The sequence below is a fragment of the Eptesicus fuscus genome, chromosome 9, assembly GCF_027574615.1.
Source record: "Eptesicus fuscus isolate TK198812 chromosome 9, DD_ASM_mEF_20220401, whole genome shotgun sequence".
Taxonomy (NCBI): domain Eukaryota; kingdom Metazoa; phylum Chordata; class Mammalia; order Chiroptera; family Vespertilionidae; genus Eptesicus; species Eptesicus fuscus.
In genome coordinates, this window is record NC_072481.1 from 101,980,568 (window position 1) to 102,008,369 (window position 27,802).

General features: G+C 41.5%; 1 protein-coding gene across 1 annotated transcript in view; it reads right to left on the bottom strand.

Annotated features, from left to right (window-relative positions):
• XRN1 (5'-3' exoribonuclease 1) overlaps positions 1–27,802 on the bottom strand; it is a 228,198-nt gene that overhangs the window by 45,042 nt on the left and 155,354 nt on the right. The window contains exons 26-30 of the mRNA XM_008158575.2: positions 13,441–13,530; positions 12,916–13,051; positions 7,299–7,355; positions 7,034–7,166; positions 4,553–4,622 (exon numbers count right to left, since the gene is read on the bottom strand). Coding sequence (XP_008156797.2) covers positions 4,553–4,622; positions 7,034–7,166; positions 7,299–7,355; positions 12,916–13,051; positions 13,441–13,530 — 486 coding nt within the window. The remainder of the gene's footprint in view (positions 1–4,552; positions 4,623–7,033; positions 7,167–7,298; positions 7,356–12,915; positions 13,052–13,440; positions 13,531–27,802) is intronic.

A 27,802-nucleotide genomic window follows, 5' to 3' on the forward strand; every position in this document is an offset into this window, starting at 1 on the left:
GTATGGCTCTATCTATACAACAGGGCAAATGTTAGCTTTTATCACATTTGCCTTCTGATCAATTGTTAAGTCCAGCCTCCTTTTATCCTCATCTTTCCATCTTAAAGTTCTGGACCTGGAAAGGTTTAAGAGTAAATATTGATAATTTCCTTCCTTCCTGACCTTAATAAAGGTGTTAAGATATTAAAATAAGCCTTTTCTTATCAAAAGTTTTCAACCCTATCACCTGCTTTTTTCTAATACAATTTTCTTTCAATACAAGATCATGAAGAAGTAGATTTATTTTTGAGAACTCTTTGAAAAAATCTGTAGAAAATGTTTTTGTGAGAACTATACTTAAAGAGTCTGTACTAGAGAAATGAATATACTGCAGGCAGGTAATCTTTTACACAGTTCTCTATCAGTCAAAAAATCTACTGCCTCTACCGAGGAGAAAAAAAAAGATGGAGAGAAAAGTTAATTATCATAAAAATAAATTTTCAAAGTTATTGGGCTGAGGTTATTGGTAACCAAACATTTTTATGAGAGATAAAATCAGATATGAATGCAGCCTCTGTGGCTGCACATGAAGAGTGCACACAGTAAAGTTTTTGGGCAGCAGGCACATTCAAAGTGATAAACAACAGCAGCATTCCAGAGGAAATCCTTTGGTATAAGAACAGAAGACTGTGATTTTATGCAAAAGGCTATCAAGGGTAATCAATTTTTTTAATTACTCACTAATCAAAATAGAGAAGAAAAAGAAAGACTGAACAAAATTAAGTCCAGTTTTTCAGTCAGTTTTTAGAAGGGAGAAAGGAAAACTGGAAAAGATTTCATTTAATCATCACAATAACTAGTGAAGTAGATCTTCCTTATGCATGAGGAAACTGAGGGTCAGAATGCTTTTAACAAATCTACTCAAGGCGACTGAAAGGTAAGTGAGAGATCCTACACTTTCTAATACTCCATGGTGCCTCTCATTCTGTCATAATCTTTTTCCAGGAATTTAAAACTTTCTTTCTATTAATGCTCCCCCAAACAGACTTGAATAAGTCTCACCCACGTTAAATTAAAACAATCCAATTACCAGAAGAAAGCTGGAAAAACCACAAATATGTGGAAATTAAGCCACATGCTATTGAACAACCATTAGATAAAATAAGAAATAAAAGGAGAGATAAATGAAAATGATATTATGGCACCAAAATTTTTAGAATGCAGCCAAGTTGTACTAAGAGAGCAGTTTAGCCCTAGCCAGTTTTGCTCAGTGGACAGAGCATCAGCCTACAGACCAAAGGGTCCCAGGTTCGATTCTGGTCAAGGGCACGTACCTTGGTTGCAGGCTCCTCCCCAGCCTGGGCCCTGTATGGGAGCGCGTACAGGAGGCAACCAATTGACGTGTTTCTCTCACATCGATGTTTCTCTCTGTCTTTCCCTCTCTCATCCACTCTAAAAGATCAATGGAAAATATCCTCAGGTGAAGATTGAGACCAAAAAAAAATAAATAAATAAAAAGGAACAGTTTAAAGTATTACAGGTCTACCTTAAGAAACAAGAAAATCTCAAATAAATAATCTAATATTACACCTTAAGGAACTAGAAAATGGACAAATGAAGTCCAAAGTCAGTAGAAGGAAGGAAATAAAAAAATCAGAGCAGAAATAAGTGAAAGAGAGAACAAAAGATAAGAGAAAAAATTAGTGAAACAGAGAGCTGGTTCTCTGAAAAGAAATAAAATTCACAAACCTCTGGTTAGACTCAATAAGAAAGAAAAGAGCCAAATAAAATTAGAAATGAAAGATGTTACAATGAATATCAAAGAAATATGAAAAATTATATAAGAATACAAGACTATATGACACCAAATTCAATACCTGGAAGAAAATTTTCTTAGAAATATATAACCTTCCCAGATTGAACGATGAAGAACTGGAAAACCTAAACAGACCAATCACTAGTAAGGAAATTGAAATAATCATAAAAAATCTCTCAAAAAACGAAAGTCCAGGACCAGATGGCCTCCCCAGTAAATTAAAAGATTTAATTCCTATCCTACCTAATAAAAGAATAATATGCAAATTGACCCTAACTCTGCCACACCCACAAGCCACGCCCACCAGCCAATCAGAGAAAGTATGCAAATTAACCCAACCAAGATGGCTACAGCCATGGAGAAAGTAGGAGGGAGGCTTGGGTTTCCAAGGCGATAGAAGAAGCCAAGCTTTCCCCTGCCCTGGCCGGCCTAAGCCTCCACTCAACGCTACAAAGTTTCAATTATAGAAGGTAAACAAATCCAAACAGAAATGGCTGCTGGCCACAGAGTGAGCAGAAGGCTTGGCTCTGCTCCAGGCTACAAAGTTTCAATTGTAGAAGGTAAATAACCCCCATATACCAGGGCTGCCACTTGGGTCACCAGGGGGCGTTGCTGACCTGCAAACCACCACAGGCCCCTCGCTCAGGCTGTCCCACGCCCCAAGGGAACCCCCACCCTGATCCGGGACACCAGGGCAAACAAGCTGGCCCCCACCCGTGCACCAGGCCTCTATCCTATCTAATAAAAGAGTAATATGCAGATTGACCATCACTTCAACACACAATATAGCTGCCCCCATGTGCTCTAAGATCCTGCCCCCATATGGACACAAGATGGCCAGCAGGGGAGGGCAGTTGGGAGGCACCAGGCCTGCAAGGGAGGGCAGTTGGAGGCGATCAACCCTGCAGGGGAGGGCAGCTAGGGGCGACCAGGCCGGCAGAGGAGGGAAGTTGGGGGCAAACAGGCTGGCAGGGGAGCAGTTAGACATCAATCAGGCTGGCATGGGAGTGGTTAGGGGGTGTTCAGGCTGGCAGGCAGGCGAGCAGTTGGGAGCCAGCAGTCCTGGATTGTGAAGAGGAATGTCCGACTGCCCATTTAGGCCCGATCCCAGTGGGATCGGGCCCGATCGGGCCTAAACGGGCAGTCAGACATCCCTCGAGGGGTCCCAGATTGGAGAAGGTGCAGGCTGGGCTGAGGGACACATCCCCTGTACACGAATATCATGCACCGGGCCTCTAGTAGATTTAATAAAAATGAAAATGAAAGTATAATAAAAAATAAAATTTAAAATAATACTAAAACAAAAACATAACTCTTCTTCTAAACCCTGTAATTTCTGGTTCTCTTTTCTCCCCTTCATAGTCAAACTTCTCAGGAGTCAGCTCAATTACTGTCTCTATTAGAGGCCCAGTGCAAGAAATTCATGCACAGGAGGGGGGTACCCTCAGCCCAGCCTGCACCCTCTCCAATCCGGGATCCCTCTCACAATCCAGGACCGCTTTCTCCTAACTGTTCACCTGCCTGCCAGCCTGATTGCCCCTAACTGCCCCCCCTGCCAGCCTGATCACCCCTAACCACCCTCTGCCTGCTGGCCTGATCACCCCTAACTGCTCCCCCCCCCCCACCGGCCTGGTCGCCCCCAACTGGTCCCCCTGCCAGCCTGGTCGCCCTATGCAGCCTGCTGTTCAGTCATTTGGTCGTCCCTCACTAACCCCCCTGCCGGCCTGGTCACCCCACGCAGCCTGCTGTTCAGTCATTTGGTCGTCCCTCACTAACCCCCCTGCCGGCCTGGTCACCCCACGCAGCCTGCTGTTCAGTCATTTGGTTGTCCCTCATTAACCCCCCTGCTGGCCTGGTCACCCCACGCAGCCTGCTGTTCAGTCATTTGGTTGTCCCTCACTAACCCCCCTGCTGGCCTGGCCGACCCACACAGCCTGCTCTTCTGTTGTGTGGTCGTACCTCACTAACCCCCCTGCCGGCCTGTTTGGTCATCCGTCTGGTCGTTTAGGTCATGACAGTCCCTGGCTTTTTATATATTAGGGTTATTACACCTGCCACTCATACCTCAAACCACCCCACTCTAGCTTGAGCACTCGCAATTACATTAAAACAGATGATGAAGACTTAATGTTACTAAATTCAAAAACGTTTGTATTCAAGTTATTTAAACATTTCAAAATGCAAAACTGATAATGCCACATCTCTGATTTTGATGGCTTCACATTGCTTTAAGGATGAAGACCAAGATTCTCAACATGTCCTGAAAGTTGGTTTAAAAGTTCCTGCATAGTGTGGTCCTTGCTTTTCTCTCTGCTCTAATCTTACTCAGTCACTGAAGTTCAGGAACACTTGCACTCTTTTAGCATTTTGAATGGGTGAAAATGTTGTTGCATATGTTATAAATTCTTCTTGACTACTTTTCACTTTTCTTCTCTCCCTAGTTAACCAGTATTCATTCTTTAAGTCCCACCTTTCTGGAACTATCAGGGTCATACTATTATAGAAACCTGAACTTCTCTTTCCCAGAACTAGTCACAATGTAATTAATTAATACTGTAATCAGTTAATTATCTTCCACACAAAAATAAAAGCTCCACAAGGGTAGAAAACATGTCTGTCTTATTCACTGTTACATTCCTAGTAGCAAGTATGATGTCTTGCACATAATATGAACTCAAACTGTACAAACAAGATATGAAAAGTCACTGGCCACAGGGACATATTCATAAAGTATAATTGTAATCTGGAAATACAAACCTTATTGTTAAGCCTCCAGGAAATTCTTCATCAAATAAGACTTCAAATAGGACATCAGCTTCTCTAACAGCTGTTAAAAAAAGAGAGAGAAAAATCATATAATGAAAAATCAGCCATTAAAACTACCAAAAAAAAAAAAAAATGATGTAGGGGAATACAGACAGTAAATGAAAAGTAAATAAGCTTACAGATTACCTTACTTGTTATTTAAAGTAAAACAATATTTTAAATCAGATGCGGTTGGGAATATACTTTTCTCTCTGCTTTTGTATATGTTTGAAATGATTCATAATAAGAGAGTTAATTAGATATAACTTTAGAGTTTGCAGTATAAAAGTTCTTCCAGTAAGACAAAAGACAATGAAATTTTGAAAACATGGTAGGAATTGAGAGTAGAATGGAAAGAACAAATATATTATTAGATAGAATTGGCAGGATTTGTGACCTATGTGGATAAAAAGGATGGAGATGCCAAAGATGACTCCAAGGTTCTGGCTGATAATGACTTGGAAGATTATAGACATCATAATTTGAGACATGAGGCTCAGGACAAAGACACTGGTGCAATAAACTTAGGAGCAGAGTAGGACAAACTTGGGAGAGAGCATGAAAGATATATCTGTAAAGATTAAATTTACCCAGAATGCCAAGGTAAAGTGAAATAATTAGTTATAATAACATTTTGAATTCTAAGCCCAAATTAATAACAGTCTATCACATAACTTCAGAATTGACTCTCCCCCTCCCCTCTCCATTATGCTGGTTCTATTTCTCTGACAACCACAATTTCTAATACTACATTAGTTTCTGGAATGGGTGGGAGGATGTCTCCCCGACTCCCAGTCTCTCATTGCTAACTGAAACCAGGCCTGCAGAACTCATCCCGTTGTACCTTTTATCTAAAAGGTACACTTTTATCTAAAATCTAAACTCAAGAAGGTCCACTTTCTAGGTTCCCATTCCTAGTCTGTGGGAGGGGCCATTCTTCAAAAAATGACTGACATTTATTCATCCCCTTAGTGGAGATGACTATGGAGATGAAGTCTCAGATGAGGGCAGTAATAATAAATATTTCCCTTTCTATTCCATGCCCATGGCAGACATGGCTAATCAATCACAGAGCTCCTTTCCACTCAGGATAGATGTAGCTTTAAAACCCTTCAAGACAAAATTCCAAGCAGTCACTATTACTGATAGGAGTTCTCAGAAGAAAGGCAACTTCCATGTTATTAGATTCCTAAGGTCTTTATCAGGACAACCTAACTAGAGTGCAATCCAAAAAGCTCCACGTCTGAAAAGCTGATGCAGGGGTTGAGCAGATAGCAGCAGGAGAGTTGCTTCATTACACCCATTTGACCTCTACCACACCTAGCCCTGACCTTCCTCTCTCCATTTCAAGCAGCCAGAAATATATTCAAGAAATTATTTTTTAAAATTCAGAAAAGAGAATTCTCTTTTAGAGTCAAGTAAGCAGGGAAGATCCCCAGAAGGTGTGAAGATGAAAAATGTGAAGAACCACACTGCTCAAAGTTAGTTAAGAATGAGGTGAAATAGTTCAAATCCCAGCTCTGCCACTCATCTGTGTAAAGGCAGGTGAGTCATTTAACCTCTCAGGTGAGAAATAACACTTGGGAGTTAAATGCAAAGTGCAAAAGTGCCTGGCAGTTCTATTCAGTTGACACTGAATAAGCAGTTCTCTTAGGCTCATGGCCTGCCTGGGACATGGAGCGGCATGACCCCTGGGCACCTGGTGTGTTGCTTTATGCTGGGTTGACTCTTTCTGGAATCTCTGCTGCAAAGCTGCTTAGTCCAGACTTCCCTTTCAGACACAATGAAATCTTAGGCTGCTTCTTCCCTTTTTTTAGAACTTTCTAATTTTATTTTTTTTTGTAAAAACCACAACATAAAATTTACCATCTTAACTAGTACAGAAGTATTACCTATATGCACATTGTGCAACAGATTGATAGGTCTGTTTTATATTCATGATCTATCTGTATTCATAAAATTCAAATGAATATGCATATTTAATTAAGATCTTTTAACTGTGAGTTCACACTTCATGTTTGTTTATTTCTCCACAGAAATCAAGATATTACAATGATAATTGAGGTAAACTTCTGAGCAAAACTAGATGAAAGCCTAACTTAAGAGAAATGATGAAACTTTTCTGTTTCATGAAAATGTGTGCATACCCAACTAAGGTCTTGTATAATTTTAATGTGTTATATACAAGCTACCACATTTTCAGCAGTCTTTACTCAACTTTCCCTTCTTTTAATCACTTCCTAGATAATTACACAAGACAGAAAACAAAATTTTCTCTGAAAACTAAAACAACAAAAAAATGAACCGAAACAAAAAAAGGATTTAGTTTTTTTCCTAACTTATAGTCATTCTCTGCTTAGATATGACACAGAAATTTGTGTTTTACTCTATAATAAAATGCAGCTGACAACTCGCCCAGCACCGAGGTATTACCTCCTTTAATTCCTATGATGGTGCCCCGAAGGCCAACTGGCACCGAAAAGTCCTCTCTCACATTCACCACCCGGTCAAAGAGACGGAACTCTGCATCCCGGTCAGGAATGACTCCGTGCTGCTGTTCTAAAGGCTGAAGAGAAGAAAGCTCAACCTGTTACTGTTAACTCTAATTTTAAAGTTTTCTAAATAATATATTGAAAACATTTTGTTTCTTCTATGCTTTCCAAGTACAAAGAACTGAATTCTTTAACAGAAAACTTACTCTGTACAGCAAATGCGGCTTCACGGTCACCCGCACCTTCTTATGATTCCTTCTTTGCTGAGGAAGTAAACATTTTAAATATTTATACTTGAAGGAAGAGTAATAAATTCTTATAGTAAAAAATGTGAAGTGTAAGACATAGAAAAATGCAAAATTATGTATAACTACACCTAGTTCAAGAGAGACAAAACATTACTAAGCACAACATAAAAACTCAATTCCCTTCCATCCCACCCAGTTACTACCTTTCCCCAAAGTAACCATACTTCTAACACAAAAGATTATATTTGTCTGTTTTGAACTTTATGTAAATGCTATCCTATTCAAATGCTTTTACTCTAAAAGAAATTATATACAATGGTCAACAAAAACATTTTTTTAAAGGTATAAAGTATTGAACTATGACAATACTGTTATTTTTTTGTGGCTACTTCTAAAAAAGTAGTACTCATTTAATAAAATCCTTGTTTTTGAAATCTATTATGAAACTGGCTTTGATGTTTAAATTTTTTGATCTTCTTAAAAATGCTGGAAAACTTAAAAAAATATATATTTTATTGATTTTAGAGGGGGGGGGGGAGAGACAAGGAGAAAGACAGAGAGAAACATCCATTAATTGCCTCCCACACACGCCTGCATTTTTTGGTGTACAGGATGATGGTCCAAACAACAGATCCACCTGGCAAGGGCTCAAAGAAGACTTTTGCACTCTCTTTGCTATTTGTTAGGTCTGTCAACTCAAACTTAACTTGAGTGTCAGCTTTCTTCCATCTATGAGATGGAAATAATATTACCTGCTTTACATAATAAAAATGTGAGGATCATTTATACCCATTGCAATCCATAGCTATTACTCACATTATATTTTTTTGAAGTGAATTCTTACTTATATGAAAAATGATAGCAGTTTACATACATGGCAATCACCTATCTTTAGAATATAACTTATGGAAATAAGTACAAAAAGACAAAATAGTCCTAGTTACAGAGATCATACACTAGAGAGGTAATTTAAAAAATATATATATTTTTATTAATTTCAGAGAGAGAGAGATAGAAAGATCAATGATGAGAGAGAATCAGTGATTGGCTGCCTCCTGCACATCCCTCCACTCTTCCCCTGCCCCCCTGGGGATGAGCCAGCAACCTTGGCATGTGCCTTGACCAGGAATTGAATTGTGACCTCCATGCCGGCTGGCCAAGAGGTCATGTTTTTTTGTTTTATTGTTTGTTTTTTAATATATTCTACTGATATTTTACAGAGAGGAAGGGAGAGGGAGAGAGAGTTAGAAATATCGATTAGAGAGAAACATCGATTAGCTGCCTCCTGCATACCCCTTACTGGGGATGTGCCTGCAACAGGAATCGAACCTGGGACCCTTGAGTCCACAGGCAGACGCTCTATCCACTGAGCCAAACCAGTCAGGGCAAGGTCATGTTTTTATATACCATAAAACACTCAAGCCTTTAAGCAGAGCCTGTTTTCTCTCATTATAGAAATATTTCACTTATTCTTTCAATAAATATTGAGTTCCATTTATGTACCATATATTGGTTTTGGTGCTGGGGCTGGGATCTATTTTTTTATTCTAGTTGAGGGAGACATAAGAGAAATAAGTGAGAAAAATATATAGCATGCTCAAAGGTAAAAGCATAGTGAAAAATAAAGCAGGTAAGGGAGATCAGCAATGTGGGTAAAGACTGCCATTTTAAATAGGGTGAAAAGTGAAGGCCTTATGACCAAGTTGCCTATTTCCAGATCAGTACTCCTGGTATCCACTGACAACAGCAAAAAGGAGAAAGAATAAAGACATTTTAAAACTATTTAAAAAAGCAGACCCAAGAACTAGGCCTGGAGAATTGCATGTAAAAAAACCCCTATATAATCTAATATATATCTCTAGACATCCTAATATATAAAAACCCTGGGTTGTAATGTCCGGTAACGACCGAGGATTGACCAACTGGAAGTCAGCAACTGCAACCCAGCACTGACTGCTTCTGCTGCAGGTGCAGGGCCCCAGCACTGACTGCTGAGGGGGCTGTGAATCAGGGCCAGAGAGAGGCTTGGAGAGAGAAGAAGGGACTGATCTGTTGCCTCTGTGGCAGCTTTTGATCAGGACTTGCCTCTCTCTTTCTCTCCCAGTCTGGCCAGCAGCCGCACCTCCATTTCTCTCCAGGCCTCCACCAGGGCTGCTGATTAGCCCTGCCTTTCTGATCAGGCCCTGTTAATAAGCCCAGAGATGCTGACTGGCATAGAAACTGATCAATCAGAAACAAATTGGCTGGCAAAGGAGGGCAGTTGGGGGATATATCAGGCCTGCAGGGGAGGGCAGTTGGGGGCGAGATCAGGTCGGCAGGGGAGGGCAGTTGGGGGCGAGATCAGGTCGGCAGGGGAGGGCCGTTGGGGGCGAGATCAGGCCGGCAGGGGAAGGCAGTTGGGGGTGAGATCAGGCCGGCAGGGGAAGGCAGTTGGGGGTGAGATCAGGCCGGCAGGGAAGGGCAGTTAGGGGCAATCAGGCAGACAGGCAGGCAGGTGAGCAGTTAGGAGCCAGCAGTCCCAGATTGTGAGAGGGATGTCCGACTGCCTAAACCGGCAGTTGGACATCCCCCAAGGGGTCCCCGATTAGAGAGGGTGCAGACTGGGCTGAGGGAACACTCCCCCTCTGTGCACGAATTTCGTGCATCGGGCCACTAGTTATTACATAATAGCACTGTTTAGAGGATGTGGCAATTAAACCTGATTCATTAGGCAAATTAGTACACTGGGGAACTTTCACAATATACCCCAACCCACCACTACTAAGTGAGAAGTTTTGGGGCTTGGCTACTCACATTGTGGTCATCTGCAAGCTGCTTAGAAATGCAGAATCTCAAGCCTAATCCTAGAGCTACTGAATCAAAAGCTGTGTTTTAACAAGATCTTCCATTGACTGCACATTAATTTGAGAAATACTGCTATAAGGGTGTAATCCAGAATGTGTAGTTTTTCAAAAAGCTCTTCCAGTAATTTTGACAATTGTTGAGTTTGGGAATCCAATAAGAAAACTCCTGATACTTTTAATGATAATCCTGCATTATAAAGAAAAGTATAAATTATGTCCAAAATGTTGTATTTGTTTTTTAATTTTTTCTCCTTTTCTTTATAAACCTAAAATAGGAAAAAAATCACTCATAACTAACTGTACTTCCTTGACACATTAACAGGTTTAAAAAATGTCCTCTTATTTAGAATCACATATTTTAAAAAATGTTATAACCAAAACATTAGACTACAACTTCGTATATGTATCTTCTGTTTATAAAATAAGGAAAAAACATGTAAAACATTTTAAAAAGTTCTTCATCCAATGGGGTTCAAGTAAAATTTGGGGGCTTAAAGTTATGAACGTCTGTTAAGTAGTAAACTCATTTCAAAACAATGCTGTACAAAGAGATTTCATTCTACACTGAAAGACAATTGAAAAGAAAAAAGAGAAAGAAATGCAGGCTTACTATCACCTTCAGCAGAATATCAATAACCTCTTTAAAAAAATCAAACTCTTGGCTCTGAGACTTGCATTTTTTCCTAAAGAGATAGTTATCTAGTGGTGACTTCCCAGACTGTACTCATAGCTCTTGAGTATGTGATAAGAGAGCTCAAATGATAACAATAATAATAATACCCAAGCATCATTAGGCATTAATAGCGAGGCATTATTAGAAGGAGTCTACATGCATCAACTAAATTAATCCTTTTGATGACCCTATGAGGTAGGTACTATTTTATTCTAATTTTACCAATGAGGAAACAAAGTCATGGAAAGGTTAAGTGTCTTGCCTAAGGTTATAAGTGTTAAAAGAGGAATGGGGCCAAAACCGGTTTGGCTCAGTGGATAGAGCATCGGCCTGCGGACTCAAGGGTCCCAGGTTCGATTCCGGTCAAGGGCATGTACCTTGGTTGCGGGCACATCCCCAGTAGGGGGTGTGCAAGGGGCAGCTGATCGATGTTTCTAACTCTCTATCCCTCTCCCTTCCTCTCTGTAAAAAATCAATAAAATATATATATATATATATATATATATATATATATATATATATATATATAAATATATATATATATATATATATATATATATATATATATATAAAAAGAGGAATGGGGAAGGTGGCTTCAGAGCCCAGCTCTTAACTTACTCTGATATTAAAGCAATGTGTTAGCAGAGCAACATCATTCTTATAAGAAGGCAAATGTGTGGAAAATAAAAATCAGAAGTTAAAAAATATATGTAATCAATTAATTTTCAATTACATCAAGACAGGGGATCAAAATAGTTGAAAAGGTTAGGCCTACACAAAATAATCAGTAACTGAATGAGTGTGTGAGTAGGAAAGTACACTTAGAACTAATTCTGTAAAAGTTAATAAAATTTTTATGTTCCATAAAAGGATGAACTAACTTTAAAGAACTTAGAATAGGAAGGAATAGGGATTAACCTTATCTCTCAATCACAAGCTTTCTATTTAGACTAAAATCACAAAATATTAATTCCATTGTGCATTATAGTGCATTTATGTTTATTCATATAAATTTATTAATGGCCATTGGAAATATATGGAACATTGTTTTAAATTTAGGATTATCTATACTAATAAAAGCCTAGGGCCCTAACCGGTTTGGTTCAGTGGATAGAGTGTCGGTCTGCGGACTGAAGGGTCCCAGGTTCGATTCCGGTCAAGGGCACATACCTTGGTTGCGGGCACATCCCCAGTAGGGGGTGTGCAGGAGGCAGCTGATCAATGTTTCTCTCTCATCGATGTTTCTAGCTCTCTATCCCTCTCCCTTCCTCTCTGTAAAAAATCAATAAAATATATTTAAAAGAAAAATAAAAGCCTAGGTGGTCCATGCGCCTTCGCGCAATGCCCTCACATCACAAGATGGCAGCCATCATGTAATTACAAGATGGCCACCACAATAGGGACAGCGGGGGAGGGCAGTTGGGGGTGATCGGGCTGGCAGGGGAGGGCAGTTGGAAGCGACAGGGCCGGCAGGGGAGGGCAGTTGCAGGTGACTTGGGCTGGCAGGGGAGGGCAGTTGGGGGCAAGATCAGGCCAGCAGGGGAGGGCAGTTGGGGTGACTAGGCAGGCAGGGGAGGGCAGTTGGGGACGATCGGTCCAGCAGGCGAGGGCAGTTGGGGACCATCAGGCCGGCAGGGGAACAGTCAGGCATTGATCAGGACAGTAGGGGAGGGCAGTTGGAGGCAATCAGGCAGGCAGGGGAGCAATTAGGCGTCAATCAGGCTGGCAGGAGAGTGGTTAAGGGGCAATCAGACTGTCAGGCAGAAGCGGTTAGGGGCAATCATTCAGGCAAGCAGGCAGGTGAGCAGTTAGGAGCCAGTGGTCCCGGACTGTGAGAGGGATGTCCCAGACTGGAGAGGGTGCAGGCCGGGCTGAAGGACAACCCTTCCCCCTCTCCCCCCGTGCACTAATTTTGTGCACTGGGCCTCTTGTTTTACATAAATTAGAAACCATTGAACATGTTTTAATTGGTTGAAACATAAGTAAATTATTGGTAGAATAATATATTGTTCATTTAACTGCAAATCTCATCAATGTTTTGGTTATTGAAAATTAGTACCTTGTACTTTTCGACTTCTTCTTCAATTTTTTCAACAACAGTTGCATCCAGAATTTGTAAATCACATGAAGAACGAGACAACGTACTGACAGAATGTCCCTTTAGCCAAGTAATAATTTCTTGAACTTTCTCAGCACTACATTAAAAACAGTAATTGTTTTACATTGATTAAAACTTTGTGAGGGCTTATATAGAAGGCCCAATATAAAACATTCTGAGGGTTTTAAAATATAAAAGACATCAAATATGTAATTAAAAATTAATCACTGCATTTGATTTGGAATAATTATAAATCTAATATAATCATGAACATGTTAATTCTCAGTAATTTTCTAAAAATCACAAAATTAGTTTAAAAGTACTTTAATATAAATTAAATAAAAAATTATATTAAGATATTAAAGCAAAAGGAAAACAATATAAAACCCTCTCCCCAAAAGAAAATTCCTGATAAACTTCTATTGTACTTTTACTGGAACCACTAAGGTGAACTATGAGGCCATAAATGCCACACATGTTGCTTACCCATTCTCATCTGCTCCAGGCCAAATGTCATCTTCATAGAATACATCCTCTTGGCTATTTCTGGCTATATAACTAAAGAGTTCTGGAGCTCTAGCCAAACAAATAAACAAACAAACAAAATACCACTTTAAAAATATACATATAGCAAACTTCACATGAACTTCTGATCAAATAATTTTGGACCCTAAGGGAATATATAAAATATACTAGTGGCCCAGTGCACGAAATTCGTGCACATTGAAAGGGAATTAATTAGATGAACTATTTTAATATTGCTATTTGCCCTTTCTCTATAATAAAAGTGTGAGAGATAAAAGGAAATGAGTACAACGTATATGAAAATAATACATAATTTTATTAATAACTAAACAGTAACAAAATGATATAACAATAACAAACTCGTAATATAAAAACATTGATGCAAATAATGACTGATAAAGTGATTAAACTTATTCTAATATCTCCCTGTATACTACATTAAGAGTAAAAACACTTTCAGAGTGCTTGACTAATTTCCCTTGAGATAAAGTATTTACAACTTTAACTTTAATGTCACATGCTCTTTGAACTCAAGAGAAAGCAACAGCCGTAACTGGTTTGGCTCAGTGGATAGAGCGTCGCCCTGTGAACTGAAAGGTCCCAGGTTCGATTCCGGTCAAGGGCATGTACCTCGGTTGCGGGCACATCCCCTGTAGGAGGTGTGCAGGAGGCAGCTGATCGATGTTTCTCTCTCATTGATGTTTCTAACTCTCTATCCCTCTCCCTTCTTCTCTGTAAAAAAATCAATAAAATATTTTTTAAAAAAATACTTAAAAAAAGAGAGAGAGAAAGCAACATATAACGGACCATGTCCAAAAACGGGTTCAGGTAGGAATATTCCTACTCTGTCTAGAGTTTGTCCTTGTGATTTATTAATAGTCATCACAAATGTTGGCATAACGGGAAACTATCTTCGAATTAATTTAAATGGGTGGCCAGTGTCAGATGGGGACAAATCAATTCTTGGAATCAGAACAATCTCTCCCTCTGCAGATCCTGTTAATATTTCAGCTTTGATAATGTTAGGTCGCAATCTTTTGATAATAAATCTGGTACCATTACAAAGACCCCATTTATTATTAAGATTTCTCAATATAATGATGATTGCACCCACTTTCAATTTTAATTTATGACACGGCATTTCTGAAGGAGTAATACTATTAAGAAATTCAATAGGAAAATTTTCCTTTTCAGCATCATCTGTTGAGTCAATGGAATCATCACTCAAATAGGTGTGAAAATCTCCATCAAGTATATCCAAAATTTCTTCATTTAATTTTTGAACATTTTTTGGACAAAGAATTGCACGTTTAGATATATTTTTAATATTATCTATAGATATACTATTTCCAAAGGTGGATTGGGTCTCAAAAGAACTGTTGGCCCAGAAAGAAACTCACTACACACTGATTCATTTGCCTGTCACCATAACCATTATTGCTTGTCTCATTTTCGGTTCTTATAAGTGTATTTCTAATAGCACATGATCTCACTCATCTAGGGGAAATAATGAACAACATAGACTGATGAACAAGAACAGACCCAGAAACAAGGAGGCAGGGATCAGACTGTCGGGCCTCGGGGGGAGGGTAGGGAAGGGTGGGGGTAAAGGGGAAGATCAACCAAAGGACTTGTGTGCAGACATATGAGCCTAACCGGCGGTCAAGGACAACAGGGGAATGGGGGGACGAGGACAAATATGTGATACCTTAATCAATAAAGAAATTAAAAAAATAATAGATCCATTAAAAATCATTTCATGGGGAATTTCAATAATATCCATTCCTAAATGAAAACTGCTATCAAGTTTGCCATCTCCAAGTTTTACTAACCATTCACTATAAGCAGAATCCTCTGATCTCATATTTGTTTTAAGAGACAACTGTCTGAAACATCCCCAAACACTACAGTACTTTAAACTTATTTGTACTATGGCCAATTGTATAGCATGGCAGCACAAAAATCCCCTCTGAAAAGAACTTTCCCACCAAATGCAACATTCAAATTAGCACCAGCGAGAGCTTTATATGTATGTCACGTGTGCGAGTCAAAGTTTATTTTTAAATTTCCAGTGTGCGTCATATGTACCGGTTGGAAGGACGGATGGACAAATGTCGGTCACTTAGCCTTTATCCATACAGATTATGAGCCATGATTTTACTTTTTTAAAAAATTATCCTTTAATACCTCCAAAACACAATGAGTAAGAATCTGAAGGTTTATGTGGCTTCTATATGGTTTCTAGGACAAAGTTCTTTCCTTTACCCACCACTCACTTCTCTCCTTTTACTCTTGAATGTTAATTCCAACATAATTTTTGTAACACCTCTTGAAAAGGATCCCACCCAGTTTTTGATAGTCCACATGATAAAACTTACAGAAAAATATAGCATGAGACTTTCATTCTCTCACTAACTTCTTCATATAACTGTAATTCCTCTGTCTCTATAGAATGAAAAAGGAAAATTAAAGTGCCTTCTCTCATTCCAAGGCCTTTCTCAGTCAGGCAACCACAAAAAGAATGAGCCTACAATTCATGCCATGTAATCTCTATTAGGCATAATTCAAATCAAATCCCATCAGGCAAAGTCAAGGATAATTAAAATGTATAAGAGGACAGTGGTGACCTGGGGAGAACTTATGAAACCTTGTCTCCCGCTTTTGCTGAATATTCTTTTTGTTGTGCTAGACTCCAAGTCCCTATGGGGACCTGGTCAGGCGGGTGCGGGCGCTAACCCACGCTGCCCGCCCTGGTCCTTGATCCGTGATCGCGCAGCCTGCCCTGGTCCGTGATCCTTGATAGGGGCTTGGGCGGCTGACTTCAAGACCCTATCCGGGACCTGGTCAGGTGGCTGCCGGCGCTAACCCACGCAGCCTGCCCCAGTCCGCCATCATGGCTTGGATCCCACTGGCAGTGGGGGCTGCCCCCCGCTGCCATCTTTGCTGGGTTAATGTGCATATTTGCTCCTGATTGCCTGGTGGGCGTGGCTTATGGGTGTAGGGAAGGTATGGTCAATTTGCATATTTCTCTTTTATTAGGTAGGATTGAGGAATGATTTTATACACAGAGTATTAATAAGGGATAGAGATGAAAATATTTGAAAGTATTTATAGGCCCACAAAAACCTCACATTAGCAAAGGGAGAAAGGATTCAATTTCTAAACTATAATAAACTTCACTTACATATTAACTTCAATTACTGACTCTGTTCCCCTTAGATCATAATGGACAAAAATAATATCTAGATTGGCGAAGGAGAAGCGGCTGGTGAGACAGTTTGCAGCTGGGAAGGGCAGAGATCTCCTGGAAAAAGGTAAAACAAGGTTCTGGGCATTAGAATCTGCCGGATCTCTAAACCCAGAAGGTCAGGGGAAAACTACACGGCGCCAAGCCGCGTCCTTGAGGACAGGCAAAGTGTCTGACTGTGAGAAAAAGGGTCCACGGGACTGCAGGAGGTAGTAGATTTTAGACCTTGGAGTCTGATTTGGGATCTGAGCTCAGAGGCAGCCCTGAAGAGCTAACTGCCCGACCGCGCAAGTGCCGGCAAGAGAGGAGATTGCAAAGACGCAGTCCCGCTTCGCGCCGGGGCCTGCGTCTTTCTCCACTGAACCTAGTTCGTAAGACCTTTCGGATACAGACACCTACCCGTGCTGAGGTGCAGGAAAAGGGGAGGAGCTGTGGAACCTGGGGAGAGTGGGCAGAGGTGGAGGTGTGTCTGGGGCTGAGTCACATCGGATCCTTGGTCACCATTTTCTCCTAAGAGATAACCCCTCCCTCCAGTCTCCAGGCAACCATTATAGTCACACCCAGATACCACTCTGATTAACACTATAGGATTTGAATACTCCCTGAGGCCATAGGTACCGCCCAAAAGAAAAACCTTTAGTATCTATTAAGCAGTTACACTACCAGAGCTCTTCAGAGTGCTTCAGTGTGCCTCCCTGGCAAACTTACGGAGGGTGCTCCTATGAGCTGCCACTGGGAGTAAGCGCCGATCCACCACAGGTACAGCATTAAAAGCTGAGTCTGCCCACCCCACAACTACAATAATATCTACAGGCTGATTTTCTAATTTTTACAACAAAGCTGGAGCACGCCATAGTAGAATAAATTAAGTATATTAAAGGATTCATCTGATATTTCTCAAAACTCCATTATTTCCTTTATAGTGCAGATTGAAGGTGGGGTGTGTGTTTATGTAGTGAAACTCTTTTCCCTAGTTAATTTCTAGAACACTGTAAGTCACTTTTCCTCTTCACATGTGTCCTCTAAGAAAAAGGCTGGAGGTCACAGCTCTCAGGGAAACTAGCCAGCCTCAAGGGAAAGATATACATATAGTTAGTGATATTTGCAGGTCCTCTGCAGAAATAGCCACATCCCACCTGACAAGCCCCACCAAAACAACTAAATTTCTAAACAGCTTTTTAGTGCCTCACTCTTAAATATGATTGGATACCTATGAACCACTACCAAGTAAAAAAATAGCTTTAATATGAAAGGAGAGATGAACAACAAAAATAAAAAGAAAATTTGGAAAAAAACAGAAAATATAAATAAAAAAAGAAACTCTAGAAATACTATCTTCAGAAAAATGAAAGAAGATATTTCACTAACTACAAGAACAAAATATTTAAAAAGGAATGCTAGAGAATAAGGACATACTTTTAAATGAAAAATAAGTTAAATGGGAATTTTAAAGTTATATAAGAGGCAGTTGAAGAAGTCTCCCACAGAGTGAAACAAAAGTATAAGAATAGAGTATAGCGGGGAGAGGATAAGTTGGTGGAGGTGGCAGTGAGAGTGTGAGTGAGTGAAGGAGCGACAGGGGAGTGTGTGGACATGTGCAGTGTGTGTGTGGGAGTGCGGGACAGTCAGATCCTGAGTGAAGGAGCGACAGGGGAGTGTGTGGCCATGTGCAGTGTGTGTGTGAGAGTGCGGGACAGTCAGATCCTACAGGAGTCTCGAGGGCTGGCAGATGGCTCTCCTAGTTGGTAAGTCCCTGCTACTGCTGCAAGCCCTCCCGGAGCAGCTGGCTCTGACACAGAAACCACACCACCTTGCAAAGGAGAACTGCTGTGACTAGGAGCCCAGCCTCACCACCACCCAGACTGACCTCAGATACCACCCTGGATTCTACAGCCACTCCAGCCAAAGACCTGCTACCTCATCTACAGACCCACAGACTCCAGGCCTCCAGCCTCCCCGGCTGCAGGCTCCTGTGAGTCCTGGTGTGCGCTCCCCTCCCGCCAAGCCTGCTGCTTCAGCCATGGGCCCCGTGCCACTCGGCGCCTGGACCCTTTGGTGAGCCTTGGAGTGTGCGACCCTCCCGCCAAGCCCGCTGCTTCAGCTGCAGGCTGCATGCAACTTGATGCCTGGACTCCTTGGTGAGACTTGGAGTATGTGCCCCAATGTGAAGCATACCACAGGCTCCTCCCCCCAAGCATGGACAGAGCTGTCACCTGGAGCACGCACTATTCCCAGCCCAAGTCAGAGGTGCTGGTGCTACCTGGTGTGCCCAGCCACAGGTCACTGGACCATGCTTCATGTGCATGGCCTTGGGTGCCGGGTCCGCACAGTGAATTGCATGCCGAGGGCTCAAGGCCCCCACAGGGAGACACACACAGAAGAAACTGTGCATGTGCCCCCACCGACCCCGAGAATATGAAGTGGACCACTGAGAGACCAGAACTGGGGGAGAAAGGGGTACAACTCAGAACAGAGACAATAAAGGTGTAAAACTCAAGGCAGAACCAGCCTCCAGTCTAGGGAGTGCCAGATCATTGAACCGCTAGGGACTTCAACACTTCAGACCCCAATCAGGGAGCCCAAGGCAGGAAAGAGACAGTAAAAATTGGGGGGTGGGGGGAAACAAAGAAACAACCCCCAAAGGAAAAAAAAAAAAAGGCAGAATAGCCAGAAAAGGAACTAAATGAAATTGAGGCATGCAATAGGTCAGACAAAGAATTTAGAATAAGGGTCTTACAGTTCCTACACCGGCTGAATGAGAAAATCAACAACTTATATAAGAATCAAGAGGAAATCAAGAATGATCTAGTTGCAATAAAAAACACAATGGAAGGTTTCTACAGTAGACCAGAAGCAGAGGATCAAATTAGTGAGATAGAAGACAGGGAAGAAAAACACACCCAATTTGAACAGCAATTGGAGAAAAAAAGCTAGAAACAAGGAGAGCTTCAGGGAGCTTTGGGACAACATGAAACGAAGTAACATCCATCTAATAAGGGTGCCAAAATGACAAGAAGAGGAGCAAAGATTAGAAAACCTATTTAAAGAAATAATGACAGAAACTCTTCCCTGATTTGGGGAAGAAAAAGTCACACAAGCACAGAGAGTGACAAACAAGATTAACACAAAAAGACCCACACCGAGACAGGTCATAATTACAATGGCAAATGTTAAGGATAAAGAGAGAATCTTAAAGGCTGCAAGAGAGAAACAGAGAGTTACATACAAGGGATCTCCCATTAGATTATCAAATGATTTCTCAACAGAAACACATCAGGCCAGAAGGGAATGGAATGAACTATACAAAGTGATGCAAAACAAGGGACTGAATCCAAGAATACTCTATCCAGCAAGGTTATCATTCAAAATTGAAGGTGAACTCAGGAGCTTCACAGAAAAAAAGGCTAATGGATTTTAACACTACCAAGCCAGCAATGCAAAAAATGCTAAAGGGACTGTTGTCAAAAGAAGAAATAGAAAGGGTAGATGGAACACAGGCATAAAGAATAAAAATGGCTACAAGCAAGTACCTATCAATAATAACCTTAAACGTAAATGGATTAAATGCTCCAATCTAAAGACATCGGGTGGCTGAATGGATAAACATGACCCATATATATGCCGTGTACAAAAGACCCACCTCAGAGCAAGGGACTCACACAGACTGAAAGTAAAGGGATGGAAAAATATTTTTCAGGCAAATGGAAATGAAAAGAAAAAAAAAAGGTTGGGGTTGCAATACTTATATCCAATAAAATAGACCTCAAAGTGAAGGCCAAAACAAGAGATAAAGGAGGGCACTTCATAATATTAAAGGGATCGATACAATAGGAGTATATAACTCAGGTAAACATATATGCACCCAATGCAGGAGCATCCAAATACATAAAAAACTTTCTGGAAGATATCAAGGGAGAGATCAACAGCAATACAATCATAGTAGGGGACTTTAATACACCACTGACATCACTGGATAAGTCCTGTAGACAAAAAATCAGCAAAGAAACAGCAATCCATCAAACTTCAGAGGGAAGGGAGGAATGGGGGGGAGGTTAAGAGATCAATCCTACCTAATAAAAGGGTAATATGCAAATTGACCACACCTTTGCTACGCCTAAGCCATGCCCACCAGCCACGCCCACCAGCCAATCAGGGCGAGTATGCAAATAAACCCAAACAAGATGGCTACAGCCACAGAGAGCAAGGTTTCCCAGGCAACAGAGGAAGCCAAGCTTTCGACCTGCCCTGGCTAGGCCTAAGCCTCCACTCAAGCTACAAAGTTTCAATTATAGAAGGTAAACAAATCTTAACAGAAATGGCGGCAGCCACAGAGCTGGAGAGAGCAGGCTAGGATTGCCCCCGGCAATGGAGAAAGCAAAGCTTTCCGCACACCCTGGTCAGGCCCAGGCCTCCGCTTAAGGCTACAAAGTTTCAATTATAGAAGGTGAATTAACCCCAACAGAAATGGCTGCTGGCCACGGAGCAAGCAGGAGGCTTGGCTCCACTCAAGGCTACAAAGTTTGAATTGTAGAAGGTAAATAAATTCCAGATACCAGGGCCTCCTCTTGGGTCACCAGGGGGCATGGCTGGCCTGCAAACCACCACAGGCCACTTGCTCAGGCTGCCCCACACCCCAAGGGAACCCCCATCCTGATCCGGGACACCCTTCAGGGCAAACCAGCTGGCCCCCACCCCTGCACCAGGCCTCTATCCTATCTAATAAAAGAGTAATATGCAGATTGACCATCACTCCAACACACAATATGGATGCCCCCATGTGGTCAAAGATCCTGCCTCCATGTGGACACAAGATGGCCAGCAGGGGAGGGCAGTTGGGAGGCACCAGGCCTGCAAGGGAGGGCAGTTGAGAGGGACCAGGCCTGCAAGGGAGGGCAGTTGGAGGCGATCAACCCTGCAGGAGAGGGCAGTTAGGGGTGACCAGGCTGGCAGAGGAGGGAAGTTGGGGGCAAACACGCTGGTAGGGGAGCAGTTAGGCATCAATCAGGCTGGCAGCAGAGTGGTTAGGGAGTGATCAGGCTGGCAGGCAGAAGCAGTTAGGGGCAATCAGGAAGGCAGGCAGGCAGAGCAGTTGGGAGCCAGTAGTCCTAGATTGTGAGAGGGATGTCCGACTGCCCTTCTAGGCCCAATCCCACCACCGGGATCGGGCCTAAACGGGCAGTCGGACATCCCTCGAGGGGTCCCAGATTGGAGAGGGTGCAGGCTGGGCTGAGGGACACCCCCCCTCTGTGCACGAATTTCGTGCACCGGGCCGCTAGTCATGCATATAAGCATAACCAATGGACACAGACTACTAGGAGGGTGAGGGCATGTGCTGGGGGGTGGGAGTGCCTGGGGAGCAGTCAATGGGGGGAAAAGGAGTGACATATGTAAATACTTTAAATAATAAAGGATTTTAAAAAAAAGAATACACTATAGAAAATGGATGAGAAGAGATAAAGGAAATTAAGGCAATTGATCCAGAAGGTCTAGCTACCATCTAGAGTTCCAGAGAGAATAAAAACAGTATTTTCCCACTCTATTTTAGCTAAGCAGCTCTACGACACAAAATTAACTTTCTATGTGCACTACATCAAGATAGTGAAGTAGGTAAACACTATGTTCATCTCCCCCCTGACAATTTCCAAATTGCAACTAATCTGTAGAACTAACACTGAAAACTGCCTGAAGACTAGCTAAACAGATATACAGAAGAAACTACATCAAGAATGGTAGGAAGGGCCAAGACACAGAATGTGCTGGTCCCATATGTGGCATCTAAACATTGGGAAGGGTATCTTGGATGTGGAGGTTCCCCCTGAGTAGCAAGGTATCCCAGTCACACCCTGGACTCCCCTAGACTAGAGACCAGGGTCAGGAAGACAAGTCCCCAAAATTTCTGGCTGTAAAAATCAGTGGAGATAGTGTATGAGTGGAACGGAGGGCTGTTGGAGTCCTAGGTGTTCCACTTATAGGGCCTGCACACAGACTTACTGGCTGATGGACTCACTTTGTCTGAGCTCCAGCGCTGAGGCAGCAGACCAAAAGGTGCCAGGGACATACTAGGAGGAACTGAATTGTCTAGTTTCAGGGTGAGCGCTGAAGGGGCAGCTTTCTCCAGACACAATGCTGGCATACGCCAATGTACCTTTGCTGAGCCTTCTGCCACCCAGCCCAACGGTGCAGGCTCAAGTGCTCACAGGAGCCACTGTTTCTTTGTTGAGCCGTATCCCTACCCAGGTGGCAGGCCCAGGGAGGCACCAAATCTGAATGACCGGTAACTTGGGTAATGCAGTTGGCCCCTGCCCTGATGACTCCCTGAGACCATGCCCACCCAATCTGCAACAGGCTATAACCTTTTTAGGCTCCAGTTATACAAAACTGGCTGGTCTTAGACAGCACTGGAGCACTTCCCAAGAGGCCCCAGAACTAACACACCTGTTGGTAGGCTTCAGATCACACCAGCACCACCTAATCAACTCCACAAAGGACACCTTCAAAGAGAGAACTAGGCAGGCACCAGAGCACTGTTACAGCAAATCCTGTACCTGTAGTTAGCCCCTACACAGCAGCTCATCAGCTATAGTCACAGCCATTCCTCACAGCCAGACAGCCTGAGGGCCAACGCCACCCACTGACACTGCAACAGCAATTACATCTCAATTACAACAGAAAGGCACAAACAGCCGATACAAGAAACACTAATGGAGCACCCAGCTAAGGTGATGAAGGAGACTACACCACTGGGCCCTACAGGACACCTACTATATAAGGACACTCTACCAAAATTGGAGACACACAAGATCTACCTAATACGTAGAAACAAGCACAGGGAAGCAGCCAAACTGTGAAGACAAAGAAACATGGCCCAAATGAAAGAACCAGACAAAACTCCAGAAAAAGAACTCACTGAAATTGAGACAAAGAACATACTACATGCAAAGTTAAAAACACTGATTATAAGGGTGCTCACAGAACTTATGAAAAAGTGAGATGAACTTAGTGAGAACTTTAACAAAAAGATAAGAAACATCAGAAAGAACCAGTCAGAAATGAAGATTACAATAACTGAAATGAGCATACATTAGTTGGAGTCAACTGCAGATTAGATAAAGCAGAAGATCCAATCAGCAACTCAAAAAACAAGGTAGTAGAAAATACATAATCAGAAGAGCAAATAGAAATAAAATTATTAAAAATAATAAACAGCCCTGGCCGGTGTTGTTCAGTGGTTAGAGTGTTGGCTTGTGCACCAAAGAGTCATGGGTTCGATTCTGGTCAAGGGCATGTGCCTCCATTGCACATTCAGTCCCTGGCCCTGGTTGGGGCACATGGGCAAGGTAGGCAATCGATATGTCTTTCTCACATAGATGTTCCTCCCCTCCCCCCCTCCCCCCGCTTTCACACTCTCTAAAAATCAATGGGGATAAAGTATCACTGGTCAAGGATTAACAAAAATAAACAAACAAACAATTGAAAAACCCACAGAGAGATAGTTTAAGTGACCACTGGGACAATATAAAGCATAGCAATGTTCACACCATATGAGAACCAAGAGAAGATAAAAACAAGGAAATGAAAATCTATTTGAATAAATAATGATGGAAAAGTCCCCTATCCTGGTGAAGAAAATAGAAATATAAGCCCAGGAAGCACAGATAGTCCCAAACAAAACAAAATGAACTCAGAGGCCCACACCAAGACACAATATAATTAAAACGCCAAAGACAAAGAGAGACTCTTTTTTTCTTTATAATTCTCAACTGAGCATATGTTATTATTGATTTTAGAGAAGAAGAGGGGGGAGGGAGGGAGGGAGGGGGGAGAGGGAGAGGGAGAGAGAGAGAGAGAGAGAGAGAGAGAGAGAGAGAGAAAGAGAGAGACATTGATGTGAGAGAGAAACATCAATTGGTTACCTCCCGTAAGAGCCCTGACTGGGTATCAAACTCAAAACCTAGGTATATGCCTGGACTGGGCATTGAACCAGCAATCTTTTGGTATGTGGGATGATGCTCCAAGCAACTGAGCTACCTGGCCAGGGCAAAGAGAGAATCTTAAAAGCAGCTAGTTATTATAATGCAGCTCCCATAAGACTGCCAACATTTCTCAACAGAAACTTTGTAGGCCATAAGAGATGAAAGTGATAAAAAGCAAGAACATATAAGGAAGACTAGTCTACCCAGAAAGACTATCATTTAGAATTGAAGGACAGATAAAGAGCTACCCAGACAAGAAAAGCTAAAAGAGTTCACCTCAGTATTACAAAAATGTTAAAGGGAGTTCTTAAATGAAGAACATAAAAAATATAAATAAAATGCCAATAACTACATATCTATACTAATAAAAGACTAGGTGGCCCTCGTGCCCCTGCGTCATCACAAGATGGCCGCCACAAACTGGCCACCCCACGTTATCATAAGATGGCTGCTACCGCGTCACTACAAGATGGTCACCACAAGATGGCCATCTCAAGATGGCTACCACAAGATGGCCAGCAGGGGAGGGCTGTTGAGGGCAACCAGGTCTGCAGGGGAGGGCAGTTGGGGGCGATCAGGCTGGCAGGGAGCAGTTAGTCATCAATCAGGCTGGCAGGGGAGTGGTTAGGGGGTGATCAAGCTGGCAGGCAGAAATGGTTAGGGGCAATCAGGCAGGCAGGCAGTCAAGTGGTTAGGACCAGCAGTCCCGGACATCCCCCAAGGGGTCCCAGATTGGAGAGGGTGCACAAATTTCGTGCACCAGGCCTCTAGTCTATAAATAATCAATCACTTTATTTTTTTTATAAATTTTTATTGATTTCAGAGAGGAAGGGAGAGGAAGAGAAAGATAGAAACATCAATGATGAGAGAGAATCACTGATTGGCTGCCTCCTGCACACCCTACACTAGGGACCGAGCCTGCAACCCTGGCATGTGCCTTGACCGGAATGGAACCTGGGACCCTTTAGTCCGCAGGCAGACGCTCTATCCACTGAGCCAAACCAGCTAGGGCAATAATCAATCACTTTAAATGTACATGGATAAAATGCTCTAATGAAAAGACAATGGGTGAATAAAAAAGCAAAAAAGCCCCATATACATGCTGTCTATAAGAAACCCACTTCAGATTAAAAGATACACACAGAATGAAAGTAAAGCCCTAACCGGTTTGGCTCAGTGGATAGAGCGTCGGCCTGCGGACTCAAGGGTCCCAGGTTCAATTCCGGTTAAGGGCATGTACCTTGGTTGCGGGCACATCCCCAGTAGGGGGTGTGCAGGAGGCAGCTGATCAATGTTTCTCTCTCATTGGTAAAAAAAAAAAAGAATGAAAGTAAAGAGATGGAAAAAGATATTTCTTGCAAATGCTAATGAAAAAAAAATTAGCTGGAGTAGCAATGGATATGTTGGATAGACTTTAAAACAAAGGATGTATATAACAGGTAACAAAGAATGACATTTCGTAACGATAAAGGGATCAAGGCAAAAAGAGGATATAACTCCCTGTAACCTTTCTGTAACCAAAATAGTAGCACCTAAATAAATAAAGGAAATATTAAGACAAAGGGAGAGGTCAACAATAATACAGTCATAGTCGGGGACTTAACCACCTCAGTGACATTAATGGATAGATCATCCAGACAGAAAATCAACAAGGCAATATGATACATTAGACCAGATGAATTTTTTAATTATTATTATTATTTTTTAATATATTTTATTGATTTTTTACAGAGAGGAAGAGAGAGGGATAGAGAGTTAGAAACATCGATGAGAGAGAAACATCGATCAGCTGCCTCCTTGCACACCCCCTACTGGGGATGTGCCCGCAACCAAGGTACATGCCCTTGACCGGAATCGAACCTGGGACCCTTGAGTCCGCAGGCCGACGCTCTATCCACTGAGCCAAACCGGTTTCGGCGGGATGAATTTTATTGATATTTTAAAACATTTCTCTCCAAAGCAGCACAATTTATATTCTTTTCAAGCACAAATAGTTCATTTTCTATGGTAGATCACATGTTAAGCCACAAAACAAGCCTCAATTAATTTAAAAAGACTGAAACCATTCCAAGCATCTTCTGGAATCACAGTGTTATGAAATGAGAAATCAGTTACAAGAAGGAAACTGAAAAATGCACAAACACATAGAAGCTAAATAACATGACACAAAACAAACACTGGGTTAACAAGGAAATTGAGGAAGACATAAAAAACTATATTCAGAGGAATGATAATAAAAATACAACAAACCAAATAAATCTATAGGCCACAGCCAAAGTAGTTCTAAAAGAGAAAATCATAGCAATACAGAACTGTCTCAAGCCCAAAAAATCTCAAAAAATTTAACCTTAAACGTAAAAGAACTAAACAGAAAAAAATAAACAAAACCCAAAGTGAGTAGAAGGAATAAAATAATAGAGATCAGAGCAGAAATAAACAAACTTGTCCAAAAACACAACACAAAATATCAGTGAAACCAAGAGTTGGTTCTTTGAAAAGATAAACAAGATTGATAACACTTTCATCAGAGTCATGAAAAAGTATGAGGACCCAAAGAAATAAAATTAGAAATGAAATAGAAGATATAACAACTGACACCAAAGAAATACAAAGGGTTATAAGAAAATACTATAAACAATTATATGTCAACATATTTAACAACTTGGAAGAATTAGTTAAATTTCCAGACACACAATCTTCCAAGACAGAAGGAAGAACAACCAGATAATCTAAATAGACTGATTATGATCAATGAAATCAAACCAGTAATAAAAACACTTCCAATAAAAGTCCTAAGTAAATTAAAAAATTTTTCAGAACAAATTTAACACCCATCCTCCTCAAACTATTCAAAATTGAAGAGGTAAGAAGGCTCCAAAGCTCATTTTCCAAGGCTAGCATTTCCCTGATTTCAGAATCATACAATGACATTGGAAACATAGAAAATTATAGACCATTATCCCTGATGAATATAGATACAAAAAGTCTCAACAAAATATTTGCAAACCAAATTCAGCAAAACATCAAAAAGATCATACTCCATGATCAAGTGGATTTATTTCTCGGATTCAAGGATGGTTCAATATCCACATGTCAATTAATG